Here is a 19,684-nt window from a genome sequence, read left to right as displayed (position 1 = left end):
CCTTGAAAAATAAACTAACAGAATGACTTAAAGATATGTCAAATCCACAATAAGGAAAGAAAAGGCTACTCCCCCCCCCCCCAAAAAAAAATTTTTTTTGATAGATCATTAGTAAAAAAAAAAAAAAAAAAAAAAAAAAAGATGGAGAGAGAACCTATCCACCAGCTGCAATATGTAGATCTTATTTGGGTCTTGATACAAACACTATAAAATAAAGATACATGACATGACCAGGGAAACTTGAACATTAACTGGGTTTTCATGTTATGAAGAATCACTGTTAATATTTTTTAGGTATGAAAATGGTACCATGATTTTTCTTTTTTCTTCAATGAGTCCCTATCTTCCAGGGACACATCCTGTAAATTTAGAGTGCTAGGCTCTGACCTGGGACTGGGGAATCTACTTCTAACCTCACTCACCTGGCTGATCACAGAAGGCCACACACCAGGGTGCTTCTCGGGTCATGTCAGCGAGCTTACCCAAGAGCCAGTGATCCAAGTGAGAGTAAAAGACCAAACTGAAACCCACAGTGCATTTTATACCCCAATTCTGATCACTGGTTCTGTGTTCTATTCGTAATACAGACCAACCCTAGTACAACCGGGAGAGGTAGGCACAGGTATCAATACCAAGAGATGAAGACTGTCAGAGGACTGTTAGGATTGTTGAAGCAGGGTAATGAATAAATGAGGGCTCATTATACTGTTGATATCATCTCTATTTTTGTACCCATTTGATATTTTCCATGATAAAATGTTTAAAATGAGGCTACAAACACAGAGATGGAGCAAGAAGGTATAAAAGGGCTCCTAGAGGTAGCAGTGTCTGTGTGTTCCCTTCTCTCCCATAAACTCCCAATGGTTGGCCAGGACTATGTATTAGAAGCTTGCATGAAACAAAATCTTTTTAAGTATGAGGAGGCCTCAGCAAGCCCGAAATTCAGTGCACAAGCTTATGTATCACACCATTTAAACACTGTTCTCAACACCTTAATAATAGTCAAAAGTGGTAGCAACCCAAATGTCTACCAATATGTAAAAACACTATGGTATATTCACATTAACAAACCACTACACTGCCATGGAAAAGAATAAGCTTCTGATATATATAGCAACATGGATTTCAAAGACGCTAAAGAATATGTACTGTATGGACCCATTTATAAAAAGTACCAAAAGAGGGGAGAAAATCACCTATGGTTAGAAAGGCCAAGACAAAGGCTGCCCCCTGGGGTGGGAGCACTGGAAAGGAACATGAGAGAACTCTCAGGTGATGGAATGTTCTGCATCTTGATTTGGAAGACCGACAGGTAGGTATATGCAATACGTAAAAATTCAGTAATCTGTACACTTACAACTGCATAATTCACTGTTTGAAATTGCAGAAAACTTAACAATCTTTTTTAGAAAGTTGATACTATGACTGCTTTGGTAATAATGAAGGTTAAAACCTCCTACCACCTTAACCTATTAAGATAAACAATTATTTTCCAAAGCCTGAAATACACGATCCTAATGATCGCTAGTAACTTGAGGTATTTTATTAGCGTTTATTTTTAAGTGGAGCAAGTAGTAAGTTAGTGATATAGCATTCACTCCAGAAGCAGTGAACACTAATGTGCAACTGATTAGTATTTAAAATATACTTTTCATTCAAATTAAACACTATCAGGACCATCCTGGATACTCACCCTTCTAGCCTAACATCAGGTAAAGATCTGTTGAGTGCAATCATCTCGCTTGCCATTAAGTTGAACTGATTGATTTTAAACATCTCTTTCATCTTTTCTTGATCCTCTTTAGGAATGACGACTGGTTTCCCCATTTCTCCCGGACCTTCATGAGGCTTTTGTACTGGCTCTAAAACTAAGAATAAGGAGGAAACTTAACAATTTTAGAACAATCAATTCATACTTCTTTTTAATAACACTTGAGTTTAAACAGTGCCCTCAACGAGAGCAATTTCTGAGCTCAGGTCTCCCAGCCTGCAACACCTCCTTCATGCCAGAGTTATGCTTAAGACTTTCTCACCTGCATCACTGCATTGCAGGGGCACCCTTCCAAATATTACCACAATAACCTCCCTAAAAGCATAGGCTTCACTATTCTCATATTCTTTAAAAGTCCAATCTTTTCCATGTGAAATTTAACCTAACCTGCCAAACCAACCACTTGCTAGGCTCTCCACGCCCTCCCCAGTACTTCATCCTCAGTCAAAAACAATTCACTACTCTCCCCCATTCCCCCCCCCCCCCCCCCCAACTAAAGGGAATGGATATACAATGAAGTGAGGACAATAATGGGATGAAAATTCCTGTCTGGGGCAATCAATTCTGGTTACTTACCTGTCTCTGAAAATAAAGAGCAATCAGCAGGTTTGGGGGCTGGGATGTTCAGGGGTCAAGAGAACACAGCAGAGCTCTGGACCTGACAATAATCTTTAGGGCATGGCATAGGCAACCAAGAGCAAGTGGGAGACATCTAATGCCCCTGATTATAAGTATCCTGTGCCCTGTTCTAGTTTAAGATAGTGCTTTCTAGAAAAGTTAAAATAGGATCGTTTTCATGCTGCTCAGTGTTGGAGTATTGTTATACAGAACCCCATCTATAATATAACATATTCTTCGGGGGGACGAAGGGGAGCTCTTGAATCTGATCAAGCCTCTGAACCTACTAAAATTCACAGGAAATGGGCACAAAAGGAGATGATAAAAAATATGAAAGGATATAAATCCTGACTGTGGGAAACAAGAAAAAGAGAACCCAATTTCTTCTTCAATAATAACCAAAAGAGGTGAAGGGAGCAAAAAGAAAGAGTTATCTATGTATCCATGCCACAAGCCTAGCCTAGCCTTGAATTAACAACTGTTGAAGCCAAATGATGGGTATCTGGGAATTAAAATTTCAAATTAAATTGTCTATTTTTTTCTACTTTTATTTCCCATCATTATGAAGTAAAAAAAACTCTGGCCTTGTGATCGTAAAGTATCAGGCAAAACTATACAACATATACAATCATGCTATTGCAATATTTTACAAATTTGATCATCTAATACTTACAGTGTCCACATTATATATTTTAATTAATTGGTACACTTGAGATTTCATAGCCACATTTAAAATTACTATTAATCAAAAGTTACATGACTACTATATGACTTACAGAATCTACCAGATAAATTAAATGGACTAATTACTTTTCTTTGGCAGAAAGGCTAGGATAAAATGTGTGTAGTTAGTGAATATTTTTACTACAATTGCATTTGCAGTATTAAAAAATCAACAACGAAGAGGATGGTAAGCATAACTTTCTACGTATTCTATTTACCAGTTTTTTATGGAAATTTAAAGTGAGTTCAGTGAAATTTTTGTTTGAAGGTAACTAAAATGGATTTGGATATCATCAATTTTCTGAACTAAAAAATGAAATAATTTTCTTGGCATACAATTTTATATGCCCATCATTTATAAAAATCTAATCAATGTTGATAAGGGAGTGACTAAGGTGTTATACTATGAGAACAAAGATATGTTATACTTCAGTTAAACTGCATTTACCTGAGAATATAGAAAAGTTTAGTGTTTTAAAAAAATTATTAAGAAAACTACAGGTTTCCTCTGTATGACACAAAATAAAATTAATGTATACAAACCAGATGACATAATTTTGAATGTACTTGAATAAACCTTATAAATTACTAATTTATATTTTTCTCATGGGAGTAGAATAAAGAGATATAAGTTTACACAATAGCCATTGAATCATCCTATGCATGATACTTCAACATTTTTAACTGTTGGAAGAACCATAAAAAAATTGTTGTAAATATGATCATCATATATAGGCAAGCAAGGATCATTATTAATCTAAAAATGTTAAAATTATATAGTATCCAAATTGTTAACAACAAAAAACAAAACAGTGACATACTTATCAAAATGAGTGTTTTATTATAAAATGTCACTCACCATCCCCAGCAGGAAGTCCTCTCTCCTTTTTTTCATCACATTTGTTGCATTCACTGAAGTAAAGCAGCAGGAACATATCCAAGAGTACCCAAATCAAGGAGGTGGCTAGGACCACCTTGCAATATGCAAATTTTCTCATGGCACTTTAAGTCAAATGCAAAATTTTAAAATACATATATATAAATATACAAAGACCATGAAAATGTTTCCAATCCAGTTTCATCAAAAATCACATTCATAACCTAGAGAGAAAAAAGAAAAAATCACATTAACTTAAAAATTCAGAATGTAGAGAACTGTAAGAAAAATATGCATATGAAATTTTACTATGGAGAATAAGTTTATAGATCAGACTTAGAAAATACTTTAAACATTAAAATTGTATCAAAAATAACTCCTACAGATCAATATACAACAACCTAGCAGGAAAATAAGGATGTTACAGGTACTTTTCAGACAGTAAATCTGAATAGCCAATAAACATGTAGAAAAGTGTTTAGCCCTAACTGGTTTGGCTCAATGGATAGAGCATTGGCCTGCAGACTGAAAGGCCCTATGTTCAATCCAGGTCAAGGGCATGTACCAGTAGGGGGTGTGCAGGAGGCAGCTGATTGATGTTTCTATCTCATAATTGTTTCTAACTCTCCCTCTCCTTTAAAAAAATCAATAAAATATATATTTTAAAAGTGTTCAATTCACTTTAATTAGGAAAATGCAAATTAAAACAGTGAGCTATTATATTACGTCCATCAAACACAGGAGGCTTAACTGTCTTCTATTCAATTACTGTATTACATGCTAAGGCAAAGCCAATCCATTGATTGCCACCCAATTCATTTCAAGTACTCATATTCAGTTCCCAAGGCCCAAAGACATGCATTCTCCTAGGAACCTGTACTACAGCAGTTTATTGAGCTAATTCTTATCCTCTGTGCCATTGAGTTTCATCCCAAAAATGCTACAGTCACCAGCCATTCGAAACAGACTCATGGAAATTATATTGAAAAAGAAGAGTATCATAAAATCTGAGACCTAGCGTTGGCTCTGACAGTAATTTTATAGATTTCCCTGATTTTTAGTTTCTATTTCCCATCAAACTCCACACCCCCATCTGTTAAAATATGAGAAAATGACTTGAAGAACTGTCACCAAATTTGGGACAGTTTGACTAGAAACATTTCTGGCACATAAGGAGTTCATCTTGGGGAGCTCTGGAGCAGCCTGGGAGTCCTCAGAGAGGTACAGAATCATCCACTGAGCAGCTGATACCAGGCTCAAAGGCCTGTGACACTGCTCATTAGGAGAGAGACAATTATATAAGTGTCTAGTCACTGGGTTGTACAGCTGAAATGAATATAACATTGTATGTTAACTGTAATTGGGGAAAAAAATTAAGAAAAAACAGCCCTGGCTGGTTTGGTTCAGTGGATAGAACATCAGCCTGCGGACTGAAGGGTCCTGGGTTCGATTCCAGCCAAGGCCACATGTCTGGGTTGCAAGCTAAATCCCCAGTGGGGACATGCACGAGGCAGCCAATGAATGATTCTCTCTCATCATTGATGTTTCTATCTCTCTCCCCCTTTCCCTTCCTCTCTGAAATCAATAAAAGAAATACACTAATAAAGAGAAAGATGCAAATTGACTGTACCTTCACAATGCCCATCAGCCAATCAGGAGTCATTATGCAAATTAACCCAACAAAGATGGTTGGTTAATTTGCATACACAGGCCCTGAGAGGCAGGGGCAGGACACAGGTGTTTCACACTGCCCCAGCTGCTCTGGGCCTCTGGGCAGCATGGGAAGGTGGGAAGGCAGAAAGGCAGCTCCCACCAGAGCAAAGGTGGTGCTGGCAGCCAGGGGAAGGAAGGCCCATTCTTGCAGGAATCTTTGCGCATCGGCCTCTAGTATTTAAAGAAAGAAAAACAGCAGAGACCGGTTAGGCTCAATGGATAGAGGCTTGGGGACTGAAGGGTCCCGGGTTCGATTCCAGTCAAGGGCATGTACCTTGGTTGCGGGCATATCCCCAGTAGGGGGTGTGCAAGAGGCAGCTGATTGATGAGTCTCTCTCATCGATGTTTCTAACTATCTCTCTCCCTTCCTCTCTGTACAAAATCAATAAAATATATTTTTAAAAAAAGGAAGGAAGGGAAGGAAGGGAAGGAAGAGAGGAGAGGGAGAGGGAGGGAGGGAGGGAGGGAGGGAGGGAGGGAGGGAGGGAGGGAGGGAGGAAGGAAGGAAGGAAGGAAGGAAGGAAGGAAGGAAGGAAGGAAGGAAGGAAGAAAAACAGCCCTGGCCAGTGTGAATCAGTTATTTTTCCTGGTTTGATTCCCGGTAAAGGCACATGCTCTGGTTACAGGCTCCATCTCCAGTAGGGGGCAGCAGGTAGCAACAGATTGATGCCACATGAATGTTTCTCTCTTTTCCCTTCTTCTCTCTAAAAATCAATAAACTATTCTTTAACAACAACAAAAAAACAAAAACAAAAACAAAAAACCAGCACTCTCAAGCACCTAGATGTAGGGTCACTAACTTTGTATCTGCTGACCAGGCAGAGGTCTGAGATAGGGGACCCTTCAGTAGATCTATTCTTTTAATTTATAGCTGGACTCTCTTCCAGGAGAACTAAAAGACTCAAAAAGATTATAGTTATCCTCTAACACAGTAATAAGAGCCTGGGTTATTTTATTTATATACTAATTATATACTCCATTTGTTCCATTTCTCAAACAGAACTATAATCATTATATTCATTCATTTATTAATTCATTCAATAAACACAAACTCTATAAATGTAGGGAATACAAAAGTGAACAAAATACATACTCCCTGCCCTTATAAAGTTTAGAGTTGACTATAGATAAGCAGGCATTATCACATAGATGTTTCAATTGTAAAAATGCTTTGAAGGGATGTATACAGTATTATAAACATCTGTAATCGATCTGACTTTGTCAAAAAGGATTCCCTGAGGAAGACATGATTTAAGGGGAAAATAAGCATTTAGCAAAGGCTCTATCTATAGCAAGAGGAACCCAACACTGAAAGGTCAATAGATCGAAAACAAAAGAGGAAACTGTTTGGATGAAGCTGGAGCTGGGTAAAACTGAACAGATGTATGCCCTAATCGGTCTGGCTCAGTGGATAGAGTGTTGGCTTGCCGACTCAAGAGTCCCAGGTTCACTTCCGGTCAAGGGCATGTACCTTGGTTGTGGGCACATACCCAGTGGGAAGTGTGCAGGTAGCAGCTGATCGATGTTTCTCTCTCATCAATGTTTCTAACTCTCTATCCTTCTCCCTTCTTCTCTGTAAAAAAATCAATAAAATATATTTTTAAGGTATTTTTTTAAAAAGTGGACAGATATAGATATTAAGGGACAAGCTCAGTGGGATTAAGGATGATTAGATGAAGGTGAAGAGGAGGAAATCCTGGATTGTACAACTGGATACAGAGTGGTGCTGATCACAGAAATGAGCTAGTAAATGAGGACCAATTTTTGGGAGGGAGGAGAATCAAGATGGGAAGAAACCTAAGTTTGATTGTGGACTTGTTTAAGATGAGGTGCCTTTGATACCTCCAAGGAAAGATGTTAGCCACAGCTGCTGGATACAAAAGTTAGGGACTCAAAGGAGGGGTCTAAGGCAAAGATATACAGACAGAAGCCCCTACTCTCCTGCAACTTGGTGGGGATGAAGAGGCTAAAAAAACATCCACACACAAATGAACTTCTGTGGAGCATTATTTCCCTCCTGCTGTGTGGGCTGGACCTAGTAACTTACTTCTACCCAACCATCTATGGTGGGAGTAATGGTGTGTGATTCAAAGGCTTGTCATGAAACATTCTCCTAGCTCTCCCTCAGAACAGACACTCTGGGGAAAGCCAGCGCCATGTCAGAAGGTCACTCAAGGAACCCTACTGTGAGGTCCACGTGGAGAGAAACTGAAGCCTGCCAACAACCAGCACTATCTTGCCAGGCATGGAAATGAACACTTTGGAAGCAGGCCCAGACAAGCCTTTAGGTACCTGCAGCTCTAGCCAACATCTTGACTGCAACATCCTGAAAGATCTTGAGTCAATACCACTCTGCTAAGCTGTTCCTGATTCCCGATCCAAAAAAATATGAGGAAATATTTATTGTTTAAAGCCATTAAGTTTATCAACAGAGAATTTCAAGAGCAAACTAGGACTAGAAAGGAAATTCTTTAAACTATAGTAAACATTTAATGACGGAAATTTCTGTAACATAATAAGATGACTTAGGCACTCAATTCAATTTGACATTGTACTGGAGGTCTAAGCAATAAGAAATAAAAGCAAGAATTAGAAAGTAAAGAGACAAAATTATCTCAGCAGATAGCATGATTTCTATACAGAAATTCTAAAAGAATCAATAGCTAAACCATTAGAGCTAGTTTATGATTTCATTAATGTTGCTGAACACAAGATGAACATAACATTAATCATGCTCCTCCTGTATGATCATAATAACTAATGAGACTATAAAAAACAAATCACATTCCAAATAGCTATAAAAACTACAAGGTATTTGGGAATAAATTTAAACTGTGTGCAAGACATGAAGAGAATTGTGAAGCTCTTATCAAAAGATATAAAACAACATTTGACTAATGAATAGATATACCATGTTCAGGAAAAAAACTCAGCTTCTTCCAATAATGAATCTATAAATTTAGTATAATACCATTTTTTTTTTTACCGAGATAAAATTGACATGTAACATTATAAATTAATATAATTTGAATGAAACACAAATGAAGCTTTAGGGGACTGGATTTAATATAAAGCAGAAGTATTTAAAACCATGTGATACTCAAAAATAAGCCCATACGTGTGTGGATTTCTGAAAAGGTGAATACTGAATACAACAAAGCAGAGTAGAAAACTGGTACAGGGACAAACGGCTTTCCATATGGTAAAACATAAATTTAGATCCCGCCTTATGCCAACAACAGTAAATCTGTGCATGGACAATAACTGAAGCCAATGTTGTTCAAACAAAGGACCAACGGTTTTTGGCCAATTACCTACTGGCTAGCTAAGGTCAGGATGGGAACAATCCCCTAGGTTTCAATGGTATATGGGGTATCCTCCCAAAATGTGCACACACTTTAACAGTTGGTAAGTAACTTCATTTTCAGTTTTTTTTCAAGTTTAACTCATCTGAAATAATGGTGAAACTATAATAAGTTTTGAACAAAGAAAATCCTAAAGTGTCACTGGACTCTTTTCGTGAGGATACATAAAAGATAAAGTTTATGGCAAACACCAAACGAAATGATTCCTGATGTTTGCTATTCCACTGCTTTGAGTTATCAGCAGTGCCAGAACAATCATCAGTTGGAAAACAGGCATTGACAATGAAAATTATTCATTTCTGTAGTTTCTTTTAAATTTTGAAAAAGAACTGTATGTTAATATACACTGACTTTATAATCATTCAAAGTGCATATACATTTTGGGGAACACCTGTATTCTCCACTTCCTATAAAGTATTTAGGTCAATATTTCTGCCACTGTCTTTGAGTAAATGATAATTAAAATTTAGTACTGAGAAGGCTTATTCACTGGCACAAAAAAAACAAAAACAAACCACCCAATTTTTTTCAAGTTATTCGGCATATTCTTAATCCTACCTGCATTAATAACAAATACTTAATAAAAACCAATCCCAAACCCCTACACAAGATGATGTCCACATTCCATATAGATATGAATCTTCTCTATTTTTCAGGCGTTACCCCAAGTTTAGAGGTTGGGGGAACAGGCTTATCATTTGGGATACTAATGGTATAGACGGCTACAAAATTTGCTGGCTTGACTGTTTCAATGTAGAGCATTCAATGTTTGGTATCTTAAGTAGAATGTCATTTTCTAATAAAACTGACTTAATTTCTAGGAATACCTTTAAAAGTTTATATTTTTTCCTAGTTATAAAAATAATACATGTTCAATGCAAAGAATTTAAGAAACACAGAAAACCACCTATAAACTCTAGTAAACATTACTACCACCAATGGGTTAAGTGTCTGTTCAGTCATTGAGAATAGAAATATTATGCCTTAAAGTAAGTCTGTAATATCTATTTTGCCTCATTTTTGTGTGTTAAAAGCCCTTATCAGGGAGAAAAAGGATGGGTGTGACTTTAAAGGGCTAGCATAAGAGATTTTCACGGTGATGCTGTATTTTGATGTGTGTGTGTGTTTAATTAAAATAATATGCTCAACAGACATTTCTAACTCCTCTTCCCAGCCCTGCCACTGACGATCATGTCTTTGGCAACATCAAATATCGTAATGGTCGCTTCAAATTAGCACTGATATTCACAGTCTATATCAAAATGCCACATATTGTTTAACACTTAAAGAACAGACATAAATGGATACAAACTGAGGTGGCTCCCTGCACCTCATGATTCTGACCTTTGCTCTCTGTGCCCTCCATGAAGGGTTCTTCTGACACAAGACAAATGACCCAGCCAGGCCACCCACAGAACCTCACCCCTGGCTTCTGAAGTCACAGAGCTAGGAGCCTGTGCATCTAGGACTGCCAACACTGCCCAGCACATAGAGAAAGCCCAACAGTATATAGGGTATCCCAAAAAATATATACACACTTTTCCTTAGGTTCTTGTTATTACAGGCAGCACTGCTAAGAACATTCCTGAACACTCTCTGCAGTCCAAGAGGGGGACAAGCAGAGACATACAGATTAAGAGGCAGAGGGTGCTGTGGTGACCAAGTTCTGGACTCTTCCTTGGCTTTTGTGAATAGCCAGGGGTCTTTCCTTTAACCCCCTCTTCTGCTTATGAGAGTTTCGATTGGATTCCTGACATAGCCAGAACATCTGGGGTGGTGGGGGTGGATCTTACTAGTATAGGTAAACCAAACAGGTCCTGGTTCATCCTTTTAGTGCCCCAAATCACAAAAACATATCCATCCTAAGAATGCAAAAAACTCATCATAGAAACAAAGGATCACAACACAACAGAGCACAGCACAGATCTACCAGCTGGAATAAAGAACTTAACCTTTAGTTCCCTCTCCAATCCCATCTCTTCCCCAGGTCCTCACAGCCTACCTTTATTCAGAACTTATCTATCACTCTACTTTTTCCTGATAGTTTTACCTCACAGTCTCTCTTAACAATGCCTTGTTTATTATACATTTATTTCTGAACTGCTTATAGAAAAAACCTGAGTCTTGCTTTTTTTCTAACATTGTGTTCCCAAGATCCATCCATATGTTGCATATAGTTGTAGTTACTTCATTTTCATTGGCTTAGCATACCCCCATTTATCCATTCTATTTTTTTAAAGTATATTTTATTGATTTTTTACAGAGAGGAAGGGAGAGAGATAGAGAGCTAGAAATGTCATGAGAGAGAAACATCAACCAGCTGCCTCTTGCACACCCCCTACTGGGGATGTGCCCACAACCAATGTACATGCCCTTGCCTGGAATCGAACCTGGGACCTTTCAGTCCACAGACCGACACTCTACCACTGAGCCAAACCGGCTTTGGCTATCCATTCTATTTCTAATGGACATTTGGTTCTTTTTAGGTTTCGGTTATTACAAGCAGTACTGCTATGAACATTCATGAACATATTTCCTGGTACACACATGAAAATATATTTATTTAGGGCAGGGGCCAGCAAATTTCTTCTGCAAAAGAAATAATAAATATTTTAGGTTGGACATCTCTGTCGCAACCATTCTAATCTGGTACCACAAAAGCAACAAAAATGATATGTAAAGTAAATGCGACAGTATTTCAATAAAACTTTATTTAGGAACACTGAAATGTGAATGCCATATAATTTTCACATTACAAATTATAAAATATTATTTTATTTTTTAACCATTTAAACATTGTTTAAAAACCTTTAACTATGAATCCTGATCTAGAGTATATTCTTAGGGGTATTAGGTCACAGGTTTATGCATATTTTAAATATGATTAAATATGATCAATTTGTTTTCCCAGATAGTTGAAGCAAAATGAGAGCTCTGGATGTGTTATAACCTTGGCAACACTCATTGATGTCAAACTTTTTATTTTTTACAATCTGATGGGTGTGAAGTTGGTATCTTAATGTACTTTTAATTTGCATTTCCCCACCATCTCTGACCTTACTGGCCATCCCATTTCCGCTGCCTGCTAAAGTCCATTTAGTTTTTTTTTTTTTTCCTATTAACTTGTTAAAATATGTTTTTATTGGTTTCAGAGAGAGGAAGAGAGATAGAAATATCAATGATGAGAGAGAATCATCCATCAGCTGCCTCCTGCACACCTCCCAATGCAGATCAAGCCCACTACCTGGGCATATGCCCTGTCCAGGAATTGAACTTTGACCTCCTGGTTCATAGGTTGGTGCTCAACCTCTGAGCCAAACTGGTCAGGCTATAGCTTATCTTCTTAATAAGAGCTGTCTTTTATGGTTCACATTTTCTAAGCCTAAACTTCTTCTCTATGTAGAAACCATTTTAGTTTTACGCGTTAGGTTTCAGTAGAGATTGAATGTCATTTTCTTCCATGTGTTTAACCAACTATTGAGTATCATTTATGGAAAGTTCATCCTTTCCAATGGTGTGCAATGCCAACTTGTTACAAACCTCATTTCTAGGGTTCTATTTTCTCTTCCATTTGTCTGTCTATCCCTACACCACATTGATGTCTTAATCATAATAGCTTTAAAATAATTCTTGATAGGTGGTAAAGCAAGCCTTGTCCCCTTTCACTACTTCTTGAGGAATGTCTTGGCTACTCTTGACTCATTGGTCTTCCTTAGCTTTGTTGACCACTCAATTATTTAAAATTCCATCCATTGCAAAAGAAACCTAGTAGTCAAAACTGTTTACATAACTATGGTGGAACAATTCTACTGTTCTGAGAAAGTACGTTTAAAAAATCATAAAGACTATAAAAAAGAAGTTGGTATTGAAGGAGGAATTAAACTCAAGTTTAATACTATGTTTCCCCAAAAATAAGACATCCTCCGAAAATAAGACTTAGCGCATGGAAAAACAAGACATCCCCTGAAAATAAGATCTATTACATCTTTGGGAGCAAAAATTAATATAAGACACTGTCTTATTTTCAGGGAAACAGGATAGTTAAGTTCCAAGAATTTTACAAAATGATGTGATTTTCAAAGTAACTTTTATGTCTACTATATTTTATTTCTTTAAGAAAAAAAGTTTCAGTCTTTTATAGTCACAACTCATTACATGCTCTTTGGATATTTACTGAGTCTTGGCCAACTATGTACTTCATAGCGTGTCAGGTACTGTGTACGGTACAACCATAAAGGCAATGATCCACACCACAGAGGCACTTATCACACTGCTAATCACCAGTCTAAGAGACATGCCGTTCACATTATAAGAGAAACATCAATTCAGCAAACTTGGCAAGGAAAAGACATCCAGATAGGCAAGTTTCTAAACAGGTTTTCTCAGAAGGCAATAAGACACTAAACCTTCTGCAACAAGATTTTCTTTAAATTTTTTCTGTAATTGTTTCCCGTCTTTCCTCTACCTAAAACCTTTTGTGGATTCCCCTGTTCTAATTTGTTCTAAAGAACACTGTTATTGCAGGATTCAAACCTGAGAGTCCTTGCTAAAGAAAGTCTATGGTCAAATAAATTAGGGGAATGCTATGTGTTCTCTTTGCCCTGGGAGATTCATACTATATATTATGGCACTGGAAGGGTCTGTGAATTTCTGCAATAAGGGAACTTACTTAACTTTAACTCAGAACTTCCCATTTTCAAGCATGGAACTTTCCCCATATCCCTTGCCTTTTTTTTTTTGCATAATACAAAGCAGGTTTCAAATAGCAATAAATGTAGTAGTAGAGATTGGTTTCAATGCTGGAATCAGGCAATTTTTAAACTATGGGTTACTTTCTTTTTGCAAAACTGCTGTATCTGTATATCTGCAAATTCTATAAAAAAAGAGAACCCTTCTGTTCAAAAGTCCCTCACAAAAAAAGGCATTCATGAAGTAAAAATTAATTCTGTTTAATATCTTGATTTAGCCATTTTAACTTCATTATTTCTGTTTTGTTCCTTAACATAATACATATTTGGATATAATATAAATAGTTGTGGACAAAAATGGAAAATCCAAAAGTCACCATTATATAAATGCCTAAAAGAAAATGTTCTACAACTTCTCAGAAAAGTGAAATTTGTCAAATATTTATACTATAAATTCTTTTTTTTAAATTTAGAGTAGCATCATATTCTAAAGACTACATCAGCGCAAATACTACATTCAGCAAATGCAGCCTTATCTCAGGTGGGATGCTAACAGAGCAGGTCTGTTTTACTCAGTTCTTGCTAATCCTGGGGTAATGCCTGGAGCCACAGCAATGACTCCTGGCCAGACTGAAAACTGAACTCCTGAAAAGTTGTCACTGATTAAGGATGTTAGAGGCAGTGGGTCAGGGATGTACCAGGATATTAGCAATTTTAAAGTAGTCATCAAGATTTATGATGTATGCCTTGGTATCTCTTCTAGGTTCTGAGTTTCAGTTACCAGGCTGGCCAGATGGCAGAAATGTGCCTGTGTGACCAACTTCCTGGAAGAACTCTGGACTGTAACACTCATGTGTTTCCCTAGCCAGAGAGACATCTTGTACATGTCTTGATTGTTCACAGCTACAGAGGAAATTGTGTCCATGTAATTCTCTTCGCAGAAAGACTTGGAAGTCTGTGCCAGATCTCTTAAGCATTCACCCATACATCTTTTTCCTGCTGTATCCTTTGCTGTATTAAACCTAAACCTAAGTACATGATGTTGAGTCATGTGAATCCTTCCAGCAAATCATGGGATCCACAAAACAAACACTGTAAAAAAATTTGATTGGTCATTACCTACTTCTCTCATTTTTCAGAAGCAAAATGATCATAATTACAATCTCCTTAAATGAATGAATCAGTGTACAGGATAAAAGTTAACAGAGCAGGCCTGAGACTGCTATCCTCAGAAAGACTTGGTTGTAAGGTTGATCCTTGGCTGGTGTCTGGGAACTTTAATGATACACAGTTCCCTACACCAATATAAAACTTACCTTAAAGGACCAGTGTGCCCCACTGTGCCTAAACTCTTTGTACAAACAGAATGGTTTATGCAAAACACCTGCTTTCCCTCTGGCAGCCTCAAGTTTTGGTACATGCTAGGCAGAGGGTGGATCCATCACAAGCCTCAATAAAACCCTGACAGAGTCTAACGAGTTTCTCTGCTGTCAAAGCTCATTGCTGGAGGAATGAGGTACATCCTGAGCTACTCCACAGAAGAGAGAGGGCTCTTGAAAGCCTGTGCCTGGTTCCTCCAGATGTCACCCCTCAACCCCCACACTCTTTGTTAATATTGCTTTGTATCTTCTCACTGTAATAAATCTTAGCCATTATTATGACTACTAGAGCCTTGGTGCACAAAATTTGGGGGGGGGGGGTGTCCCTCAGGCTGACTTGCACCACTCCAATCCAGGACCCCTCAGGGGATATCCAACTGCCAGTTTAAAATTTTTACACCTGTGGGATCGGGCCTAAACTGGCAGTTGGACATCTCTCTTGCAATACGGGACCTCGGGCTCCCTAACCATTCTGCCTGCCTAATCTCCCTAACTGTTCTCCCCTGCCAGCCAAGTCACCCCTAGCTGCCCTCCCCTAATGGCCTGGTTGCCCCTAACCGCCTCTGCTTTGGCCCCTGCCACCGTGGTTTTGTTCAGAAGAATGTCCAACTGGTTGTCCAGAAGACGTCTGGTCTAATTAGTATATTACCCCTTTTATTAGTAGAGATAAACTGGGAGTTGGACATACCTCTCACAATCCGGGACCTCTGGCTCCTAATTGCTCACATGCCTGCCTGCCTGATCCCCTCAACTGCCCTCCCCTGCTGGCCTGGTCGCCCTTAACCGCCTCTACCTTGACCCACGACACCGTGGTTTTGTCCAAAATGTCGTCCGGATGGTTGTCCAAAAGGTATCTTGTCTAATTAGCATATTACCCTTTTATTAGTATAGATATGCTGAATCCTGAGAGTCCCCTAGCCAATCACTGAAGGTGAGAATGATCCTGGGAACCCCCAACACAATCAGCATTTTTAAAAAATATATATTTTATTGATTTTTTACAGAGAGGAGGAGAGAGGGATAGAGAGCTAGAAACGTCGATGAGAGAGAAACACTGACCAGCTGCCTCTTGCACACCCCCTACCAATGTACATGCCCTTGACTGGAATCAAACCTGGGACCTTTCAGTCCTCAGACCAACACTCAACCACTGAGCCATACCGGTTTCAGCACAATCAGCATATTATTATAAAACTTGGTTTCAATTCCAACACGTATTATGATGATCCTATAAATATGGGCCTCTTTATTCTTATAAATGAAAAAAATCATAACAAACTTATAGTCCCATTACACAAAATTAAATAAAGTAATGCACAACCCACTCAGATACCACAGTACACAGTCAATAAATGTGAAATAATATTTTAGAGCACTTTCTTAGATAAAACAAAAATTGGGAACCTTTTATATTTGTACTGTTGCAATGAGAATTCAAACGGGCACTTGGATTACTGAAAAGGGATACTGAAAAGACAAACTTTAACCCTCTATCTTCAACACTAGCTCTATGAGTGATTACCAGTCCACATGGCAGGATTACTGGGTAAGATCAAGCCCAGTTAAACCCTATATAATCAGTATCTTTTCATTTCTAAACCTGGTCTTCATTTAGTCTTCAAATTAACCTCCCTACTGAGAAGTGAATGCACTAATTAGTACTGAGCTATGCTTGGTGGTTAAACCTCTCAAATTACTAAACTGGAACTTTAGTATAAGCCATTTTCTTGTGTGTGTATGCAGCATAAAGTACAATCAACAAAAGTTTAAGACCTTTGGAGCCGTAAAGAACAAACCCTAATGTAAAAAGAAGTGGAATCCTGAAGTCATTCACTCCCAGCTATCAACTTACCCCAAAGTGGCTTTTCAAATGAATTCATATCCCAAATCCATATGTCCCACATCTCCTGTTGAAAAATAAATTTCCTATAATCAGTTTATAAAAGAATAACTCTACCCTCCCCCTTACCTCAGCCACCCTATTCCACTGGACTATACCAGCCGCACCTCCCAGTGCTGAGCAAGATACCTGGCCCACATGCATTCAGTTAATGTCAGTCCGTGAATGAGTCAATGGGTAAAGTATTATTATTGGAACCAACACCAAGCTCAGTGGAAATACTTGCCTCCTCTTACAAATCTACGAGGATATTAACTTTCCAGATGGGCAAGCCAAAGGCACATAAACAGCACATGTGGCAGATATTGTTTATGTGTTATCCCACCCTCAAACCCTATGTTTTTCCAGGCATGAGACCCCCAACTGAATTCAAGTGATCCTTCTTCTTGCCAGTGCAAGTGACCAAATTTCAGCCCATGGCACCTGAGAGGAAGTATGTTGGGAAGCTTTCAGAAACAGTCACGCTCCCTCGCCGAGATGCTGGAGGAAAACCTATCCTTTTCTGCCTTTGGGAATTGTTTGCATAGGATACACAGCCATCTGAGGTCTGAGGGAAACAACACGCTGAGGGTGGCAAAGTGAAACATGGAAAGCACATGGGGACCTGATAACATGGAGTCACTGTCAGACAAACCCTGAAATCTCTATGTCTGGACCTCTTGTTAGGTCTAAAGCCTGCATTGTTTAACCATAGTCGAAAACATCCTAAGACACCACTCTGTAACCTACAATTACTTATTTAGACATCTATTCTGTGAAGGAAAAAATAAGATGTGAATCAGTGGAGAATCCAAATTAAGGAATCTACTTTTACAGGAGATTACTTAAGAGGCAGAATTTCAATAAAAAAATTTTAAAATATATTTTGTTGATTTTTTTACAGAGAGGAAGGGAGAGAGCTAGAGAGCTAGAAACGTCGATGAGAGAGAAACATCGACAAGCTGCCTCTTGCACACCCCCCTACCGGGATGTGCCTACAACCAATGTACATGCCCTTGACCGGAATCGAACCTGGGACCCTTCAGTCCGCAGACCGACGCTCTACCACTGAGCCAAACCGGCCTCGGCTCAATAAAAATTTAATAGCTACAAACTAGAACTTGGTATATAACACGTCCATCTTAGACACAGCATTAACCTATCACAATCACATACCCCTAATTTATGCAAACTTTAATAAATATCAAGCATGTGTAAGCACTATGCCAAGTAAAATCTAATGTAGATAAATGTGGGGGGGGAAACAAACCCTCAGTCCTGCCCTGGCTGGTGCGGCTCAGTTGGCTGCTTGCCATCCCATGTACCAAGAGGTCACTGGTTCAATCCCGATCAGGGCATATGCCGAGGTTGCGGGTTTGATTCCTGGTAGGGAGCATGCATGAGGTAGCCAATCGATGTTTCACCTTTTCTCTCTCTCCCTTCTCTCTCTCAAATCAATTTTAAATACATTAAAAAAAAAAACAGTCCCTATCCTCAACAAGCTTGCCAGTTTAGGGGGAGAGATAACAAGGCAAGTTTGTGTGGCACTTCACTATTTACAAAACACTTTCATATCTTGCGACAGGTGCCAAGTGATAAGAGGCTACTAGCATAGTGCACAAAGGAGTGAATGGGGTAGGGAGAATGACTGGGGAACTGATTTGAGTTATGAAAAGACAAGACAAAAGGATATTTCAAGTGGACACAACAATGTGAGCTAAAATAAATAGGGAGGCAGGATGTCCAGGGACCACAGACAGACAAACTGGGAGATATGGTTGAGGGGGTGAGTTCAGAACAGGGCAAATCTTGACTATCACGCTAAGAAGTTTGAAGGAAATGAAGGGCAATGGTCAGAGGGAGTTTACCCATGTTTATACTTTTATCTCTTGAATATGTTGAAATAATTACAACAGAATACTGTGGTTTCAGTATTCAGTTCCACCCACCAACTCAGACACTAGGAAATATATTGCCGCCATTAACAATGGAAACCCCCAGAGATTCTGGGGAGCAGATTCTGGCAAGTAAAGGACCGGGCAGGAACTTCCTCCAGACCAGGGGCACATGCTATTTTCTGACCATGGAGTTCTCAAAACCTCTAAGGTTTTTGTTCTGTATTTTTTGCCAAAACACCAACGTTAGCTCTGTGTTCTAATGGAGTTCTCTTCTTCTCAAACTATCTCTCTCTCCTTTCCTTTACCATCTTCTGAACAAGTAGTCTTGATTTTCTCAACTCCACAACCCAGTGTAGTTTGGCTCCACTTCAGCAAAAAGTTTTTTGATCAGTCCCTGTAATGTCCTAACTTCCAAGACCAATATCCTTTTCAGACTCATTCTACTTGATATTTCAGCCTCCTTGATTACTGTTGGAATAGGAAGGCTGTAAATAAAATATAACCTCTTCTTTTCCTGGCTCCCAGAGTCACTTCTTGTCCTTCAACTTTTCTAACCACACTTCAATCTTCTTCACTGGCTCCTTCCACTCGATCCTAACACTGCACACCCTCCATGGAAATGCATCAGGGGTAAAGCTTCACCTGCCATGTACCAATGGCTCCCATATCTGTATCATCTTCCTGAAACTCTCTGGTTAGACCAGTAGTCGCAAGCTCATTAGTCAACAGAGCCAAATATCAACAGTACAACGATTGAAATTTCTTTTGAGAGC

At 38.6% G+C, this 19,684-nt stretch overlaps 1 protein-coding gene across 4 annotated transcripts in view; it reads right to left on the bottom strand.

Annotated features, from left to right (window-relative positions):
- Positions 1-19,684, bottom strand: part of GALNT1 (polypeptide N-acetylgalactosaminyltransferase 1) — a 71,825-nt gene that overhangs the window by 28,748 nt on the left and 23,393 nt on the right. For 2 of the 4 annotated variants that reach the window (XM_036419881.2, XM_036419882.2), the window contains exons 2-4: positions 16,987-17,041; positions 3,972-4,213; positions 1,694-1,868 (exon numbers count right to left, since the gene is read on the bottom strand). In XM_036419881.2, coding sequence (XP_036275774.1) covers positions 1,694-1,868; positions 3,972-4,110 — 314 coding nt within the window. In that variant the 5' untranslated portion in view covers positions 4,111-4,213; positions 16,987-17,041. Of the gene's footprint in view, positions 1-1,693; positions 1,869-2,347; positions 2,441-3,971; positions 4,214-16,986; positions 17,042-19,684 lie in introns of those variants that run through there. The other 2 variants (XM_045574728.1, XM_045574727.1) reach the window with 2 other exon arrangements.

The sequence above is a fragment of the Pipistrellus kuhlii genome, unplaced genomic scaffold, assembly GCF_014108245.1.
Source record: "Pipistrellus kuhlii isolate mPipKuh1 unplaced genomic scaffold, mPipKuh1.p scaffold_m20_p_6, whole genome shotgun sequence".
Classification (NCBI taxonomy): domain Eukaryota; kingdom Metazoa; phylum Chordata; class Mammalia; order Chiroptera; family Vespertilionidae; genus Pipistrellus; species Pipistrellus kuhlii.
Note: the sequence above shows the minus strand (reverse complement) of the source record. Positions and strands in the feature narration are given on the sequence as shown.